Source organism: Stegodyphus dumicola, chromosome 6 (genome assembly GCF_044657685.1).
Source record: "Stegodyphus dumicola isolate Sdum_Otavi_A_Nest chromosome 6, ASM4465768v1".
Taxonomy (NCBI): domain Eukaryota; kingdom Metazoa; phylum Arthropoda; class Arachnida; order Araneae; family Eresidae; genus Stegodyphus; species Stegodyphus dumicola.
The window spans coordinates 144,193,210-144,213,297 of NC_140773.1; the positions used below are offsets into that span (position 1 = coordinate 144,193,210).

General features: G+C 30.7%; 1 protein-coding gene across 1 annotated transcript in view; it reads left to right on the top strand.

Annotated features, from left to right (window-relative positions):
* LOC118196388 (uncharacterized) overlaps positions 1–17,313 on the top strand; it is a 310,238-nt gene extending 292,925 nt beyond the window's left edge. The window contains exons 15-19 of the mRNA XM_085818940.1: positions 7,984–8,144; positions 10,140–10,287; positions 12,190–12,282; positions 12,821–12,864; positions 15,512–17,313. Of these exons, the coding sequence (XP_085675066.1) occupies positions 7,984–8,144; positions 10,140–10,287; positions 12,190–12,282; positions 12,821–12,856 (438 nt within the window). The 3' untranslated portion in view covers positions 12,857–12,864; positions 15,512–17,313. The remainder of the gene's footprint in view (positions 1–7,983; positions 8,145–10,139; positions 10,288–12,189; positions 12,283–12,820; positions 12,865–15,511) is intronic.
* The last annotated feature ends 2,775 nt before the right edge of the window (positions 17,314–20,088 follow it).

Sequence of the window (20,088 nt, forward strand, 5' to 3'; positions counted from 1 at the left end):
CCGGCATAAATTTGATTGAGTCAGATAAACTACTGATCTCAGTGGTATTCTGGCTATAAGTTATCAGTCAGTCAGTCAGGCGATGATTTTGTTCATCTTCACAGCAGTCACAAAGCGGTATGTTGGCGGTGAATTTCGCGTATATCATAGCAAAAGAATGAACTTAAAACATCTGAAGTTAAAAGTAAATTGGAGTCAGAGCAAGACTATTCCTCAACAATATTAATAATTGCATCCTTGCAAAGGGGTTAAACATAAAATCTAAACAATTAAAAACAAAAAATGATCATAGTAATACAAACTCGAAAACTAAAAATGAAAAAAGGGAAAATATATACAAGATAATAATAATATAAAAATTAATCTTCCTTTATTGAAACTCCAATTCAGAACTCATCAGGACAATTTTTGTCTTCTCATCAACTATCTGTCAATTTTTTCTGATATTAATATAAATTTTTCTCGTAATTTGATTTCTTTGGATTTCATTTTTGAAAACAAATAAATAAATAAAATAAAAATATTGTGTTATTTTATAAGAAAAGTAGCACAAGAGTTGCCTTTCTCATTTCTTAATTAAAAAGATTTATTTTCAGCTGCTACTTCATGCATAATTTCTTCTCTAATCCGTTTTATTGCATATTTTCCTGTTCTTAATTAATAGCTTTCTTTACATTGCTTAATATTTATATAATGATCTAATTTTAGGAGTTATATTCTGCAATCATCATAAACCTCTTTACATATGCGATTTGGAGAGGGTGGGAAAATTTGAAAGTTTTCTCTTTTGATGTGTATAAAAGCAATTTAAAATGAAACAAATTCTGTTGAAAATAGTAAATATTATTATCAGGTAAACAATTGGGAATTGTTTTGTATTTGAGATAAAGCATAGATAATTGTAACTGTAGTAGTACTTTTGTAAAATTGGAGCACATGAAATTTTCTGATACAAAAGTTTTCTCAAGAGCTTTGTGATAATACACAGGAAACTGTATCAGATTTGATCGTTATAAATTGCACACGTATGAGTGAAAAATAATGTGTATTACAGTTACATATTTCTTAAAATCATTTTGAATTATTTACTGTTTCCGATATTTAAACAGGCCCACCAGCGGCCGAGCGGTAAAGTCGCAGAACACTGGTAGTTCGGTCCGAGGTTCGAATCCCGCGAACGGGCTGGCTGCATGGGCGTTTTCGTGGTTTTCCCCATGTGTAACGTGTATACGAGCCAGTTTCCCTTAGAAAGTCCTCCACGAAGGCATCCCTCCTCTTAGGCAGATAGCCCTCGAGGATTTGCCATAATCACGCACACACACCGATATTTAAACATGTAAATCATAATTATAAATAGAATATGTAATGGTATGTGCATCATTTATAAAAATGTAAAATCACACGAGGAAAAAAATCCTTAAGTGTGCTAAAGCTACATTGGTAGGGGTTGAATATAAAAGCTCATTATGTACCCATGTTATATACATTTTAAATATAGTCCTCACTTATTAATTATCTACACATCAATGATGTTTAAAATATTAATAATTATATTTTGTTGATCGCATAGTTATAGCTTTTTATTATTATTATTATTGTAATAGACATTTATATAATGAAAGGTTTTCTTAAAAGAAAAGTCGTGGTGTCGCGTGGCCCCAACTTGCCCGCAACAATAGTAGTGACTGCTATGAACTGGAAAGTACACAAATTCTTAAGAAGGATTTAACTCCCTTTTTATTCCACTTTAGAAGTTACAGATGCGTTCACTTGACGCTCACAAACTACGCCGACCCGGCGGTTAAATAAAAATAAGAAAGTACAACTAAAAATGAATAATAACAAGTCACTACCTACGAGGCTGTGTAAACGTGACTACTTAAACGCGTTCTAAGATACAGCTGAGATTTCAGCAAACTTTCTGAATAAAAAGTTGAAAGATTCAACTAACTGCCGAAGCAAGCACACAGGCCGAAACGCGCGGTTCTTAAATTTCTACCTAGCAACCTTCACGCTCGTGAATCAAGAAAGCACACCTACAAACTCGTTTCCCTTCTATTTAACTCAAAAATACTTCCGCTGAAAATTTGAATACTTTGTGCGTTCTACTAAAATTTACATACTCTGGCATTGGCAATTCCAGGGAAAAGTAAGGCTTGACAGGAAAGATGACTTAATAAAAATACAAAATAAATGTTAGTTAAAATAAATATAAACCCTACAAAGTGATAAAGTTTCCTTCACTCTAATTTAAAAATTTAAAAATTATTTCATTTATGCATTTAAAAAAAATATTGGTATTCTTCTGTTATCGGAACCAGATTAAAAAAATTATGCATGTATGAACTGGAGTATCTATGTTGCGTGTCTGCATATACATACATACACACACACTAACTGGAATTATGATTTCATTTAAAACTTAGAGGTACCGAGTTCTGGTAGGCTCCAATTTTAAATCTTACGTACTCTTATACACAGCACGTTCTGTTAATGTAAATGAATGCCATATGTGAAAAATGATACTGCAATCTTCAGTAAGTTACGAGACTTTCTTGGATCACTCATAAGATGACAAACTGTAAATTACAGTTCATATGCTAACACCAATTTAAACAGAATTTTTTGTTCTTATTCAGAAAATACAGTTAAATAAACTATATGTGAACATAAAATTATTGTGAGATTTATTCAGAATGATTTTAAACAAATAAAGAAATTCAGTCCAATTTTACTGCAGTTTTCTGTTGTTGCTGAAAGTTCCATTGCTACTAATTAGCAATAACAACAGTTACTTCATATAGGTGGAATACGTTATGACAAAATTTTGTTTTACATGGCAGTACATTAAACAGCTTTACAGCAGCTCTGAACATGAGTATTTTTTAATTTCTAAATCGGTAAATGTAAACGTTTGAAGTGTAATATGAGGTTTCCCCCAATTTATATTATTACATTAACTGTATAATAAGTTCCTAAGTTTTCTCTTTGTAATGGATAGCCATGAAAATTAATAATGTTCCATAATGAAATTGCATTAAGTATGTTTTGCATTAAATGTATTATATATATTGTTATCATTCATAAGGGTTCTATGAGTAACACTACAATTTTGAAGTTGAATCGGCATCTTGTGGGGTCATTTTTAACATTAAATTGTTAACTGAAATACACAGGCTATGCATTTTGATGCCATGATGTAATTTTTTGTGGCAAAGACCTTGAAAAACTAATTTATACATTCATTTGAAATAAAAACACCATGTTTTAATTTATTATAACACCAAGTTTTTCTCCACAAATTTTTAAGGCAAAGCATATTTATTTCGTTTTTATCTGATTATATTTCTGATTTTGGCCATTATTATGTCACGTTATTAATATTATATCTTATTAAATCTTTTTTTATTTATACAAATTCAATATCTTTCACTCATGATGCATGAATGTACCAGATACAAAGGTGCATTTTGTCTTTCGAATGTTTTTCTTTTTTCAATAGCAATATTCGAAGTACGATTTGGTTTAGAATCGGAAGATTTTTGGACGACAAAGAGTCACTCATAACTATTATAAATTAAGCATGCCAAGTCACAGTTCTACTTTCAGTCGGATGACTTCCTAACTAAAATCGACCAACACAATGCCAAATTGGCGAGAAAGGTCGCCAGTCTGGAGTAATTCCATTAGCAGGGGCAGACGGCGGTCACAGAAGCGGCGGCTCATAATGCGCATCTCGCCGCATCGTGACCTGCTCGCCGTAGACGCTTGTCTCGCGGTCTAAAGAAAGTGTTGTCAGGAGGTTTTCAAAACAAGAACAACGATGTTGGATAAAAATTGAATGTGCCAGAGGTCGTACAGCACGACAGTGTCATCAAGGGCTTCAAGAGGCTTGCGGGGAATCTGCATTGCCTTTCAGAACCGTAGCAAGATGGGTGAAAGCATTCAATGAAGGACGCCAAAACGTGGCAGACATGCTGCGGCCAGGTCGTCCGAGTGTCAGCGATGCAGACGTGCAAGCTGTTGCCGCACTAATGGACAGTGATCGCCGCCAAACGATTCGTCAGCTGGCCGGATAAACAGGATTAGCGCATACGACTGTGCTGCACATTCTGAAGGAACGCCGCCTGTCCATGAGAAAAATTGCTTCACGATGGGTTCCACATCAATTGACGGAAATGCAGAAATGGCTACGATACGATGCTGCCCGAACCCACCTGGAGTGCTATGAGCGCGAAGATGCTTTTTTACGCCGTATCATTACGCTGGATGAGACTTGGGCCCAATCGTACCAGCCAGAACTGAAACGCCAATCAAACGAATGGCATCATCACGGGTCACCACGACGTTCGAAATTTCGTCAGAACCCCAGCAATGTGAAAGTTATGGTAATTCTCGTGTACGACTGTGATGGTGTCATCCTAACGCATACCGTTCCCCCATAGCAGAGCTTCACTATGCAGTATTACTGCTCATTTTTGGAGCACAATCTCCGACCAGCTTTGAGAAAAAAACGGCGACACTTTCTGGAGAACGCTCCTCTCATTTTGCATGACAATGCTCGGCCGCATGCAGCGCAAGCTGTGACTGATTTGTTCAAGCGATGGGGCTGGGAAGTGCTTTTTCATCGACCATACTCCCCAGATCTAAGCCCTTGTGACTATGACTTAATTCCTAAGATGAAGGAACCACTTCGTGGCACTCGCTTCCAAACTGTTCCTGAGATTCTTGCGGCAGTAGACCGGTCCATTCAAACTATCAACAAAACAGGCGCTGCTACAGGTATTCTGCGACTTCCACATCATTGGAAACGGGTTGTACACAATGCTGGCGACTATATTGAAGGACTGTAAAACATGGTGACATGAATCACTTTTGTATTCCTTGTAAATAAATAGTTACCACTATTAAAGTTCCAACCCTCGTAGATTTACGGCATAATTAGTAATTCTTCAAATCTGAACACTGTTTTCAGCATTTCAAAAATTATTTTTTTCATCACTTTCACTAAAATTCAGAAAATACTAATCCAGTTATAAAAATCTGATGTGTACACCACATGACTTCCTTGTACGGAATATTAAATTATACGCATTTTTTCTTGCATTTTATTTAAACTTATTAGATTGAATTAAACCTACTTCGCCGACAGCGCATAAACCACAATAGAATGAATGCATTCTTTAAAATTCACTTTGTTTACCATAGCGACACTCTGGCACTAGGTTTACTTAACAGTATTATATTTCATTCATATTATAACTCAGAATGCACAAAATGTATATCATTTAAAGAATTATCAAATCGTTGCCACATGTTCTATTCAAATACTATAATAAAGCTAGAACTATGTATAAAAGAAATTAAGCAAACAAAACAAAACAGAAACAGTTTTTCACAGACGATTGAGTATTTCTCATTTAATTAATTCAGTTCTGACTTCGCGAGAAGGCAAAAATACATAAAAACTCAAAATATCTATATTAAAAATTACGAAGTAAATCTCAAACGCTTATTTCCTCGAAAAAATTCCAGAAAGAATTAAGCATGATTTAATTGGCAATAATAAATGAATGCGTTATCTTTGTTGTTGCGAAGCTAAGTTTGTCTAGATTGGCAACAAATCCACTAGTCTCCTGTTTCAAATGTAAACATCAATGGCCGCCATTGAAAACAGGCTTAGCGGCAATTAAACAACTTTAAAATTGCTGATAATTTTAAAAATATTGCACACAGATTTACTAAAGGCATAAAATCCTTAACCGGAAGATAAAAACAACATAATTCAATCATTTTTAAAGCAAAAAATGTACAATTTACAAACATATAAGAGTAAAAAAAAAAATGAGATCACTGAGCCGGGTAATAGAGTGGATATATATATATAAATATATTTATATACGTTTGGTGCGGCTGATTGCAACCAAAATACGAGGTGCACACCTATATGTTATAGCAGTCTTATATACAAAATTTCAACGTTCTGAGGCTACTCGTTTTTGAGTTATGCGAGATACGTACGTACGCACGAACGTACATACTTTCGTACAGATGCCACGAAAAATTCTCTTTAGAATTAATTTTAAAGCATTTTAATAATTTTTTTGAAGGAAAAGAGTATTTTATTCTGTCCTTACGTACAGTTATGGCGCAAAAACATCGTTAAATTGCATTCGATAGCGGTCAAAATGGATATTTTCGTTGAAATATGCTGCCTGAAACTTTTCGCGATTACAATACTTCCTTTTTACTTCGTACAAGGAAGTAAAAATTATTTACCAGTCTTATAAATTTGAGCCCATTTGTAATAGGTCTCGCATAGTTTGACATTTAGAATTTTATAACTTGTGAATGACAATCGATTTAACATATGTATTAGAAACAAATGTGTGTGCTTAGTAGTTCTGTTTTATTCTTTAGAATTTTAGAATTTCATACATAACTTTATAAGACGTACTACCAGAGTCGTAGCTAGGGTTTTCAGCGCCCAGGGACAACTGAAGATTTCGCGCCCCCTACTGCTTGCCAAGGATGGAAAACATTTAATTCTAAAATGTCGTAACATCAGTTTGGCGCCCCTTGGATTCTGCGCCCGGGGTCAGATGCCCCCCTTGCCCCCTCTAGCTACGCCCCTGCGTACTACTATAACAGCACTGCTTTTCCTTACCCTGGCAGTGTGCTGAATTGGAGTAATGGTTGTAAACGACCTTTTAATGACTGAGGTATCTCCAATAGATGCTTCTTTCCATTTACTAGTATACCTCTTCACTTCCAAAGTATCAAAACATTTATTTTCAGGATATCTACAATGTTATGGATCTTTCCCCTCCTCCTTCCCCACCCCCCAAAAATCTCTTTATCATATCACTCAACCAGCAGCACAGAGAATTGTTCATATGAAATCTTTTAGAATCATTATTCCCAAATTTGGATTAACCAGCAAGTAAAAGATTATATGAATATATTGTAATATAAAATGTAGTCTTTATTGTTAGCTATGACTTTTTACCATTATCTGGGTAGTTGTTAGTTGTCTTCCTTGCAGAAAGTTAGTTGCCTTCCTTGTGTGAGCTTGATGCGATTACAATGTGAGTATCTTTCAATATTATCTCTATTTCTGAACTGCTGTTCTCAAGAAAGATGCTGCATCAATAAGGAAAGATGGTAGCTGTTTAGTGTAATGTCTAGAGAATAGAAACAACAGTTCCGATCTCATGGCTCTTAATCTTGTTACATGTCTTTTTGAAGCTGTTTACATTTTCATTCCACCCAGGATTAGAAGGACATTGTAGAGAATGGGTGTTCAGGTCATAATCAATGCTGAAGTTGTATGCATATCATGAAGCTGATAGCTCTTATACATCAGAAGTAATGCTACTTCACATTATTGGGGAGCAGCTCAAAATAAACAACATCCCATGTATCCCAGCAAACTGACAGCAGTCTTTGCTGGGATACACAGCATCAGGTGGCTTCTTCAGTTCATGATCCAACCGATGTTTCCAAGGTCTTGCATAGGTAGAGGGCATATTTTTTCATTCCATATCATAAGATAGAGTAGAAATGGGAGTGCCTGAAGTCACGCAGTTTGTTTTCTACGCTATTCTGTGTTCGTAAGGTACCCAAAATCCTTTCTTATTAACAATACAAAATTGATGGAGATAATATTTCATGTTCATAATCCTCATCTCCTCTTGAGATGCATACATTCTATCTTGAGAATTACTTTACAAAATATTTTTATATTTATAAAGGCCAAATATGTTCATATGGTCATTTATGAAATTCTATAAATGTATGAGAGGTTAAATATATTTTTATACATAATATTCATTTTAAAGGAATTAATTTCATATTCCTAGTTATGATTTAACTGTAAAATTTTATTGCTTTTGAATTCTGCTGACAATATTTAAATATACTTTCAAAATTGCATAAAACACTTTTGATAATTTTTTTAAATAAAATATACCTAATTTCTAGATTCGTAGTTTGCAGTCTGAAGTAAGAGGACTTCAAAAAGCTCACAATGCTAGATGCACAAACTGTCCACCTTTGAAAGTTAAATTAGTAGAAATTGAAAAGAAACTTCAGAAGCTTATTTCAGAAAGGAAGGCACACCTAGAACAACTATTTGAAATGAAGTATGCTCAGATATCTTTATCTGTGATTCAATTACTTTTATTTTTACTTCTTTGGATTATTTTATAGATTTGCATTTCTTTTTATTATGTAAAATATTATTATTACATAACAAAGTTTTAACATAAGTATCATCAGCAAATTTTTGTCTGAAATATAATTACAGTTCAAATTTGTTTTCTGCAAAATATGCTCATGAATCAAATTTCTGTAATTCACAGCATAAAAAGACTTTTACAAGACTGAAATAAGTATGCTGTGTGTAAGATTTAAACTCTGCCACTAGAAGAATTAAGACTCTGTGAAGAAGTAGCTTTCACATTTAAATTAAATTCTCACTGTAAGTAATATTTAGTAAGTTAGAGACATAACAGAAGAGAACTCTCGAGCAATTAGCAGCTTCTGCTACACATATGCATTCATTTCCAGATGCATTCAGCAATGTAAACAAACAATTATAGTTATCAATAGGGAAAAATCCCTGTATTGGGGAGAGGGGTAATTTTTAAAAACCTACATTAATTATTAAATTTTTCTGCTTGTAGTACTATTAAATAAAACAGTACCAAACATAATGTTTACTTTAATTTATTGCAAGAAAATTCTTTCATTATTATCAAGCTTTGTCAAAAATTAAATAAGTCACAAATATGTATGTAAAATGCCTCTTACCAAATTTTCAGCTAAATCATACGTAATGAAGTCAGTAAGTTTTTGTGTAAAATTTAACTAAAGCAAATCTGAAGTTCAAACAATAGCTTAATTTTTTTTCACCATGTTATGGTTACAGATCAAATAAATTTCAGACATCTATAGAGTTATTAATAAAAATGTTGGTACTTTCTGATTATTTGCACCAACATTGGAAAGCTACAAGAAAAATTGATGAGGCAACACATACACAAACTTAATTTAAAACTGTTAACTTACTTCTGTAAGCTCCGTGTTGTATATATGTGGTGCATGGGGAGTCTGTATGTTTAAAAAAAAAAAAAAAAAAAAAAAAAAAAAAAAAAAAAAAACACCCTGTTTATTTCATTTTTAAATATAATGGACAGTTTTACGGACGTCCATTATCTGGAATGATCTATAATCCGGACCTCAAAGCCACAGACTTACGCATGCGCATTTAATGCGCGCAGGGGCGTAGCTAGAGTTTCCAGCTCCCAGGGACAACTGAAGAATTTGCGCCCCTTTCTGTGTGCCAAGAATAGAAAACATTTCATTAAAAAATTTTGTAGCATCAATTTGGCGCCCCTTGGATGCTGCGCCCGGGGACAGATGCCCCCTTGCCCCACCCTAGCTACGCCACTGAATGCGCGCGTCCGCTACGCATGCGCGTAAAGCGTTTACCCATGCGCGCTTCCGATAGTGAAGTAAGTGACAGAGAGGTTATTGAAAACGAAAAAATTTCGATTGACAAGTTAGTCGTTATTCTCGACACAGCAATTACAGGACTTGAACAGTGGAACTTTCTAACTGGACAAGAAATTATGTCTGTTTATAGAAATAAAGAGAAAGTATTAGCACAAAAAATGAAGCAACTTAAACAACTTACATTGAAAGAAATGTTTAATAAAGTAAACAAATAAATATTAAGCTATTTTTTGGTAAATTTTGATACCCTTTAGATCATAATTGCTCTTCATTTCATAAATTATGGTTTCAAATTTTTAATTGTATAATTTCTGCATGCTATCTTACTAGATTTAAATTGATGATCTATAATCCGGAATCACCGATGTCCGGACGAGTCGGGATAACGGACTTTGTACTATATTACAGAAAAAGTCCTTAAACATGACACATCAGATTAGTTCAAAAGACCTTATATTATTATAGAATGTTTTTTATATCTTTGGTTACTGAGTAAGGTGTTTTAAATTTAAGATTTTAATTTATTTAAATAAATTATGTGCAGAACACTATTTATATATATTAGAATTGGATATTTATATGCTGTTTACATTTATGTTAAACTCATTGTTCATTTCTAGGCAAGAAGCTTTATCTGCAGCAATAAGTGAAAAGGATTCTCACCTAGCATTTCTAGAAATGTCTGGCATAAAAAATGCCAAAGCTGCCGAACAAGTGGATAAATTAAAGACTGAAAAGAAGCAACTTGTTGAAAAAATCAAAAATGAGGTCAGATTAAAAACTTTCTTCTTTGAACACTAAATCAGGAATTCCCAACCTTTTTCTTGCATCAATATTTTTAAATGAATGAGTGCTTTGTTGATCCCTGTACATTTTTCTCTATTATATATAGCAGGGGTGGCGAAAATGCGTCTCGCGAGCCTAATACGGCTCTCGCAGGCAATTTGTGCGGCTCATGCATATGAAATATGGTAAATTAAAACTATTCAGTGTCCGAAAAGAGGTAATTAATTAGTTTAGACTCTTTTTAAGAAGTTATCAGGGATTTCTTTCTATTTAAAACCTCCTCCACTACTTGCACAATGATGTATGAACTTGTGGCTTTTAGAAAATCTAGATGCGGCTCTCGAGCGTTCCTGAATTCAAACGAGCAGTTGTTACTGACATGAAGTTTGGCCAGTCCTGATATATAGTCAGTGGAGTAGCGAGCATAACTGGCGGCCAGGGCAAAATACCATTTTAGCGCCTCCCCCTTCCCCGAAAAAAACCCAGTGATATGATGAAAATCTTGTTTGGAGACAATTTGGCGCCCCTCTGCGAGCGGCGCCCGGTGCATCATACCACCCTTGCCCCCCCTCGCTACGCCACTGTATATAGTATACAACCTAATCATAATACATATAATTGTACAAAAATAACTTAGAGATAACAATTTGATTAAGAATATGAACGAAAGTATTGGAAAAATCGTTTATTTGATTTATGTTTAATTATTTTTGTAGTAATATTTTTTACAAATGTAAACAAATTTTTAGAAACAAAATCACAGATTATAATTGCACAAAAGCTATATTTCAATTTATATGATGATTTTCCTTGGTTTATCAATGCAGTTTTCTTTAATATTTGTTATAACACTGCATAACTTGATTTTCAAATGACCTGGTTCAAAAATATTCAAACTATTTCTTGTTTTCCATTCTTCGCAATTTTTTTTTGGCTTGCTTTGTTTTTGTTTTGATTTCCTTGTGTTTTAGTGCTTTACTTTTTTATACTGCACTAACTGCATTAAAAATTTATATATTTTTAAAAGTATTATTGTTTTAAAAAATATAAGTAATATTTTCCCCTTATATTTATTTTATATGATTTTTTCCTTATTACATGACGCAGATTTGTAACAGTAAATAATTAATTATCAATTTTATTAATACTTTATGTTGTAATATGCGGAATCTTGATTATGTGATCAGTTGCCGGAGCTTATTTGGCTATCAATCCCTTGATCATCGTTAGTGCCAGGGGCTCAGTTACGACCCATCCCTTCACTCAAATACTAGAAATTCTATATGATATGCTTCTAAAACACAAAATAATTATAAAAATATTTAAATGCTAAAATAAAGGAGCAATTTCAAATATTGAATTTGATACTGTGTTCAAATGCTTGTAAATTTTATAAATTTCCTTTAATAGTTCTTTGTTATAGCAGTCTTGATGAGAAACAGTTCCCATTAGGCATTTATTCACTTTCTGTAGTATACAATCTATTTAATATACACACACACAGAGCAATTCAAATATTAATTTGTATTTATTCTATTACTTTATTCAATTTTGTAAGAATTTTTTTTTTTTTAAATAAACATATCGGCTACAAATAATCTATAGTGATGTGATGCCTATAACATCTTTTTCCGTTCATGGGACAGTAGTAAGCATATTAAAAATTTAGCATTGAAAAATTAAGAAAATTTTGACTAACTGAAGAAACATAAATTCGGTGCACATTTGCAGATTGGTAACCATTTGTTTCTCACCAGGGCAGAAACACACAAATTTATGTTTCTTGCCAAAGTTGCTATAATTGGAAAAAGTGTTTTTGTGATTACTGATTCAATAAATTTTCTTTTAATATTGGTTTAATATATTTTTTTAATTTTATTTTAGAATGAAAATCGTGTCAAACTATTAATGGAACTAGAAGATTCTACTTTAAATAATATTAATCTTAGTGCCATTGATGATAAAGATTCATCCCAGGTAACATTCATTAATTTAATATAATAATTAATATCAATGCGTACTTTCTCATTATATTTACATGAGTATATGTTGTAATGTTGCATAAATCTGTTATACAAATATGCTTAAGATAGTACTGAATGATAATATTAATCTCTTATTAAAGATTGCTTTAACTGTGCATTAAACATGTGATTTGCTTGAACTGTGAACTGAAGATTCAATTTTTGAATCTAAAGGTTAAATACGTAAAAAAGTACTTTTTCTGACTCTCATTAGAATATTTGATTACTATAGTATTATATATAGACATATTTTAATCACTGGTTTGATATTCAAATCATTTCCTTTTAATATTTATATATTGCATAAATATTAAATATTCTTTTTTGCTTTATTACAAGCAATTAATGGTGATTTTATGATATTCAAAATGTTATGTGACTATAAAGTGACTATCATCTTTATGAGGATAATGAAATTATTTGAGATGGAGAAGATTTGTAATTTCAATACAAAATAATTTTCAATGAATATGCTTTTTCTTTTTACAAAGGATGCTGAAGAAGATGGTTTGCGATCTATTCCATAAGAAAATCTGTAAGTTTTGAATAGATTTATGTATTTCAAATTTTGAATTTTGAGATGTGTTATTCAAAATTCTGACCTGCTTATATAAATTTTTTATGCATAGTATTTGTATATTTTATACATATTGTATTTGTAAAAACAAATATATTATAAATTAATTTTTTAAGTCACAAAATTTCAGTCTATAGTTTAATTTTTACTTAAAAAAATTATGCATTAAGAGTAATTGTGAGTAATTACATTTTTATTAAAATCTGCATTAAATTGGAAAGGCTAAAATTTCTATCTTCTGATATTCAAGTCACATTTAAGAATTTTCTAACAAACTCATAGACTAGAAACTTAGAAACATTACATGTTTCTAAGACCTTCCAAACATTACCTGTTTACTCCTTAACTTAAAAATACAGTCAAAAGTCGTTAATTCGGACACCCGTAATCCGGAATGATCTATAATCCGGACCTCAAAGCTAAAATCTTTCTGCGCATAGGCGTTTTACTCGTGCGCGCAAAACATTTACGACTGCGCATATGCATCTGCGCAAGTGCAGAATACGTTTTCGCGTGCGCGTTTAATGTATAACGAACGGTATAAGCTAAAATTATCTAATTATCTATTTCAGTTAATGTTGATAATTGCGTTGTTCCTTAATCTTCAAATTGGATCCGGCTTATTATTTTTTGCAGACTGTAAGAGCAATTTTCTAAAAGTAAGCTTGAACTTTCGATTATGTCAAATAGAATTACCGATGCTGGAGCTCCCAAGGGATCTAGAAAACGAAAGTATGTTTCGATATCCATCAAACAAAAAACGAATTGCTACAAAAAATGGATAAAAGCATATCCTTTGTTTATCTAACCGTTCCGAAATCTGTTTATCAATTTCACGCTGCTCTGCGCGGGGGGGGGGGCACGTCGCGGCGCGCAATGAACTGGAAGTTGATCTGTCAACACTATCGTTATCTTCAGGGCAGATGTTTTTATTTTAGTCGGCTTATAATTCCTTACTAAATGTAGTATTTAATTTCGATGTACTCCGTCTTTGATATGATTTAAATCAAATTCCTCGTCATTATAAATATCACGAATACAAATCACATAGTTTTCTGGTTGCAATTTTCTAATTTCGGCTATGAGTAAGGTATGCTTTACGCATCCGCGCGTTAAAAGAAATGTTTAATAAAGTAAACAAATAAATATTAGGCTTCTTTTTTGGTAAATTTGGATACCCTTTAGATCATAATTGCTCATTATTTTATAAATTACGGTTTCATATTTTTAATTTTATAATTTCTGCATGCCATCTTACCAGATTTAAACTGATGATCTATAATGCGGAAAAATCGATAATCCGGAATCGCCGAAGTCCCGACGAGTCGGGATTAAAGACTTTTGACTGTATTACATTTTGTAACGTAACAGTATAAATTTCTATAACAAACTGTATGGGATTCTTTAAGAGTTAAAAAAAGAATTGTAACTTTTTTTCCCCAAAAATTTTATAACATCTTATAATAAATTAGTGCAACATGCATTTATTACAATATGCAGTCCAGTGAAATTCTGAATGGCACAGATATAATTCCTCCCCCCCTTTTTTCATCTTTAGATAAACATGACTTTAATAAAAGGCATTCCATTGAAAAAGAAATAGATTATGTCACCAAATATACACTTTTGCCCTAAAATTAAAGTACATAAAATAATATAAGAAAAGCATTTTAGTTGTTATTAACAGAAATGAAAATATTAAATTCTATGACTGGTTACCATGGAAAAGAAATCATTTTTGTTAAGCCATTTGTCATACATTTTGCCATAATCAACTAAACAAAAAGTATTATTTAGACATATATTTAATGTTGTTATATCAGTATCAGCTTGAAATAAAGAAGCATGCTTCAGAATCAAGCAGTCCTCTAAAGGGCATCAAATTGGTTTAATGATTCAGTAATTTTGCAAAAATTATCTAATCATTAGATTCATTTTGCAGTGCAAATGTAAAATTAATACAAAATTGTATTTTTCCTCTGATATTTTTTAGTTACATAATATCTAACTAAAAGAGATATATCGCCAAAAGAATGATTAAATCATATTAAAGGAAATTAAAGCATACTATTTCTATAACATATAAAACTTCAGATTTACAGAAAGAACTATAAAATGAATATATTGTTCAATTTGAATTACCAAAACTTAATTATACCTATACATAGAATTCTAAAGCATGATATCAAACCCCTAATCTGACTTGTTTCTGGCTTTATACATCTTAAATCAGTTGCCATTCACAAATTATAAAATTCTAAATGTTACAAGCAAAAAATAATTATCTGGCAGTATCACAGAAAGTGCAATTTGAATATAGCCAAGGCTGCTGTAACAGGAAAGGGCTTTTTTATTCTAAATATCACACATCATTTATCAAAATTCTATTCCTCATTTTCATAGTAATAATAAATGTTCTGTATTGATGTCTCTGATAATAGCCTATCTCTCAAGAACTGCAACTTCTTGAGAGATAGGCTATTATCAGAGACATCAATACAGTTGACTGCATTAAAGATAATTTGTGATTTCATATTTGTAACTTTTTATTTGGCATATCTGATAATGTCATACTGAGATGGCAGTATTGCTCTATATTTTTCAGCTGACTTCTGCAGAGGAAATGTGAATCTGCTGCTAGCCATTACTTGCTCTCTCTCTGATCCCGTCTTCCAGTCAGATGTTATAACTCCTGAGCCTTGCTTCCTATAATCTTCAACCTCAAATGCTATCATCCCATCTGCTACAAATCTGGAGAATTCCCTCATACCTATTTGATAAAGAGGGAAAGGTGTATAAACTGCCATGAACTACTCTAGTTAACAAATTTCTGCAAAGCATTGTGCTCTGTTACCACTTGCCACTGGTGCCATAGTAAGAGTAGGATCATGTCTTTGCCAGAATGCTGACAGAGCAAAATATTAAAAGATATAAATGTATATACACTTTTTGTAAAATTGGAAGCTTCACACTTAACAGAAATTAAATATGATGCTTCATTTATTACATAATATCTTATGAGACATTGCATGGAAGATGAGTGAGAATCTATAACAGAAGTGATTTTTTTAGGTGGGGAGGGTAAAAAAAGGAACAATAAATTATTCCATGTTAAGTATATGTACATATTTATTATACAGAATTCTTCATCAGTACAAGAGACATTTTTTATTTTAAAAGAGGGCTCTTCTATCTTTATAGTTAAGATATGAGACTGCTTATCTTTCTTATAATTTAAAATCTAAATCAAATATATACTTTTCTTCATGAAACAATTAAACTATAGATCCTTTTCAAAAGTTTTGATAATCTGAATTTTATAATAGTATGAATGTATTTGACACTGGGGACAATTTTATAATTTTTTAGTTTCTCATAGACTCCGCACCTTGATTATAGACAAATATGTTTTAGGTCCTGCATGAATTCAAACTTAAATATAAGTGTATATAAGGTGGGAAGGAATAAGTAATTATAAGTCACAATATATAATAAAATATTATTATGTATATATGTAAGAAAAATAAATAATATATAAAACATTAAATTAGCAGCATAAATTAATTTTCCTTCTCTATTCTAATAATAGTAATCTCCCTGCACTGTGTCATTTCAAGATTAATCCATGTCATATGATTCTTACATAATTCTAGTGATGTAAATGGAACTAAAACTCAAACAGCCAATATTAATTTTACAGCAGTATTAATTACCCAATCAAAATGAATTGAGAATCAAAACTAACTTAGTCTGAATTAAGATTTCACCCTGAACATAATGCACTTGCTTTTTAAGCTTTTGCCTACAATCTGTCTGCTTCTTGTTTTTTTTACTGCAAATCTATCAAAAATGTAAGCTTTTTGGAATAGGCACAATTATTAATGTGCCAATTTGTTTGTGGCTGCAACATGTTTGCTGAAATAAAAAATGAAGATTTAATCTGATTTCACCTCCAATTTCCTATTCATTATGGATCAACACTTCTACACCATCAAAATTCCTGCTGTTCATTACTTATGAGTTCCTCATTATGATAACATTTCCTTTTTAGATTCAAATATTTGTGAAACCCAACTACTTAATTATTAATTGTTTTAAATCTTTCACATATGGCTTTAATTCTTGAAATGTGCAGTTTATGTGAAATACTAAAATTTCTATATATACTAAATATGGCATAATGTTGAGAGGTGTATTAATATTGGTCACAAGAGTTTAAAGTCTGAGAATTTGCGTTTCTATAAAAGAAAAGTAATTGTTTGATATTTCTCTATCAGCGTTATTTTTGGCAAAACATGATACTCTCAATTTTGCTTCTTTGATCATTGCTGCAAGTTGCTGATTGCGTCTGCTGTTTTATATCTTTGTGCCATATATTTAAGAAAAATATAAATTTATTAATTATCAGTATGGAGAATGCTTGCTTTCATGCAATGCACACAATTCTGTCTCTAGTGAAGCATATCAAAAGTATTTCTATGTACATAGTTTGTATGATACTCTGAAGCTCTTATTTTGCAAAGTGTTATTCTTTAAAATATTAAATCATTTTACATCAGTGTATTAAATATGTGAAAGATTTTGTTTGGTCAAAATGAGTTAGAAATGTAACTCAAAATGATACACAGTAAATTAAAACTTTTGCATGCATAGAAAATCGCAATCTTTACAATAATTATTTTTTTTAGTTATTTTTAAGAATATTAAAAAAAATCACAGAAGGTGCTAAACAGTATTGATATATTTAAATAACTTTTGAATTTAAATTGTTTTCTTCTGCAAATGTGTGAATTTCAGTCATGTATTCTTTTTTATTTAATTATTTTAACATGGAAGTAACCATTACTTTATCATATTAAGTAACAGTTCTTTGTGTATATGCAAGTTCAAGGAATAAGTCAGTAATCATTATCTGACTGATATTATTTTAGCAATCAAAATATCATATATTAAGAGGCAGAATGGTGAGTGCTTTGATTGTAATTACATATGATGAGGCACTGTTTGTACATTTAATAGAGAATGTGTGACATATTCATTCCAAGCTCTGTCTCAATGTATTACAAGGAATTTAAGGAATAGGTAGAACTGTGTAAATTTTCTCTAAAAGAATCTATAAATGCAAGCTATGAAATTCAAAGATAACTCATTCATTCTATATGTCTTTCATCAAGTCACAAATTACAATTCTTGAAACTTACAAATTATATTTCCTCTATTTAAATAAAAGAAGTTATATTTGGCTAAAAAATTTAGCCAGTTTTTCTCACAAGCATTATACTCAAATGGTTGTTGGTTTGTAGGTAGATATGATTGTATATTGTCTATGGAAACATAGAAATATCAAGTTCTATGGAAAAGAGAATGTTTCAACAGCTATGAACAGTTGAACCTAAGATATATACCATCATGTTTTGCTGACTGTTAATGAAAATAAATGCAGCAATACTTTCGATATATATTATTATATAGATACTATATGTTGTTGCATCTGTACTGTAATGGTATTTTGTTGCCCATTGCATCCAGAGATAAAAAAAAATTAATTATAATGTTTTCAGTGAATTTGAGCAATTATTTACTCATACAATAGAATAATTAGAAATGTGATACTGTATAGTCATGGGAAAATAATTGGTGGATGTCATTCAATTTTTATTGTATTCTAAAATGTAATATATATAAGAAATATTCAGGATATTGTGCTTTCTGTAAAATACATATCTGTGTTTTACCAAATTTATAAAGTATAATTTTGTGTTTAGTTTATAAAAGAAATGTTACCAAAGAATTTTTCAAGTTTTATAAATCTGTATTTTTCATTTCTTCCTTTCAGTGTTTCTGAAATATGTAAATATATTTTATATTTTTTATATATAATTAAAGTGGTGCCATAAACTAATTTTAACTAGTCATATAATTCTGTGTGGTGTAAAAGAAATGACGTGCAAGAAGTAAGCTGCATAAAAATTTCTTATTTTACATTTTGTGATAAATATTAAAATATGCAAAGTAAACCGAAAGACAGGAAAAAAATCTTTAAGACAGAATGTTTTCTATCTTTGATTTGAACTTTGAATACACCATTATATATATAATAAAATCAACTAAGAACTGCTAATTCAACATTAATTTACTATTCAAAAAGCATTTTCACGTTACTGGTATTGCTCATTAATAATAATGAAATTTTATGATTTATTATGATCATGATTACTTATCGATTCAACTATTTCATATTCTTTGTTTATGAATAATGTTACAATAATTTGTTCAGAGTTGAACTGCTCATCATAATACTCTTTTTATTAAATAATGATCTGTAGAAATATATGCATTGTAGGTAATGTGATAATTCTTATAATAAATTATTTTGTTTTTAATGTATTGATAGTAAATTATCACATTACTTATAATGACTTTAATTACTGTTGTTTCACAACATCTGCCTTTAACAGATATATATATATATATTCATTGTTACAATTTGAATATATTTATTAAATATAAAATAAATTATTATATGTAGTGTTTAAATATTACTGACATTAATATATTCGATATGTACAGATAGAAAGCTCATAATTTTTATAATTTTTGCTATTTTTTCAGACTTATCACTGTTTGATTTAAGAAATAATAATATCCACATATATTCTTTGTGTTTATATTATATTTTAATTAATATTTTATTAGAATTTCATAGCATTCAACTTCTTTGTATTTAAAATATGAACATTTAATGTGTAATTATTAAGCAAAAGTCATAGTCTTTAATTTATAAAATTACATATACATGTGTTTGATAAAGAATCTGAAAAAGAAAATGAATTATTAATTCGATTGTCATCATAAATAATCTTTTGTTAATGTTATTATGCGATACATAAAAAATGCATTCCCACTCGTTCACTTTCACATTTTTCAGTACATGATAGAAACTAGAAATGAAATTTAGAAAATAAAATTCAGATTACTTAATACTGAAAATAAGTGAATGTGACTATATAAAAATTTAGATCTTTTTATAAAATCTAAAAATATAATATATAATTATGTCTAGATATATCAGACTATTTAATTTTTAATAGTATATATTCATTCATACATATTCAAAAACTTTCTAAATAATTTAATACTATACTATGCTTATAAAAAAATGTTATTTGAAATATTACTTTA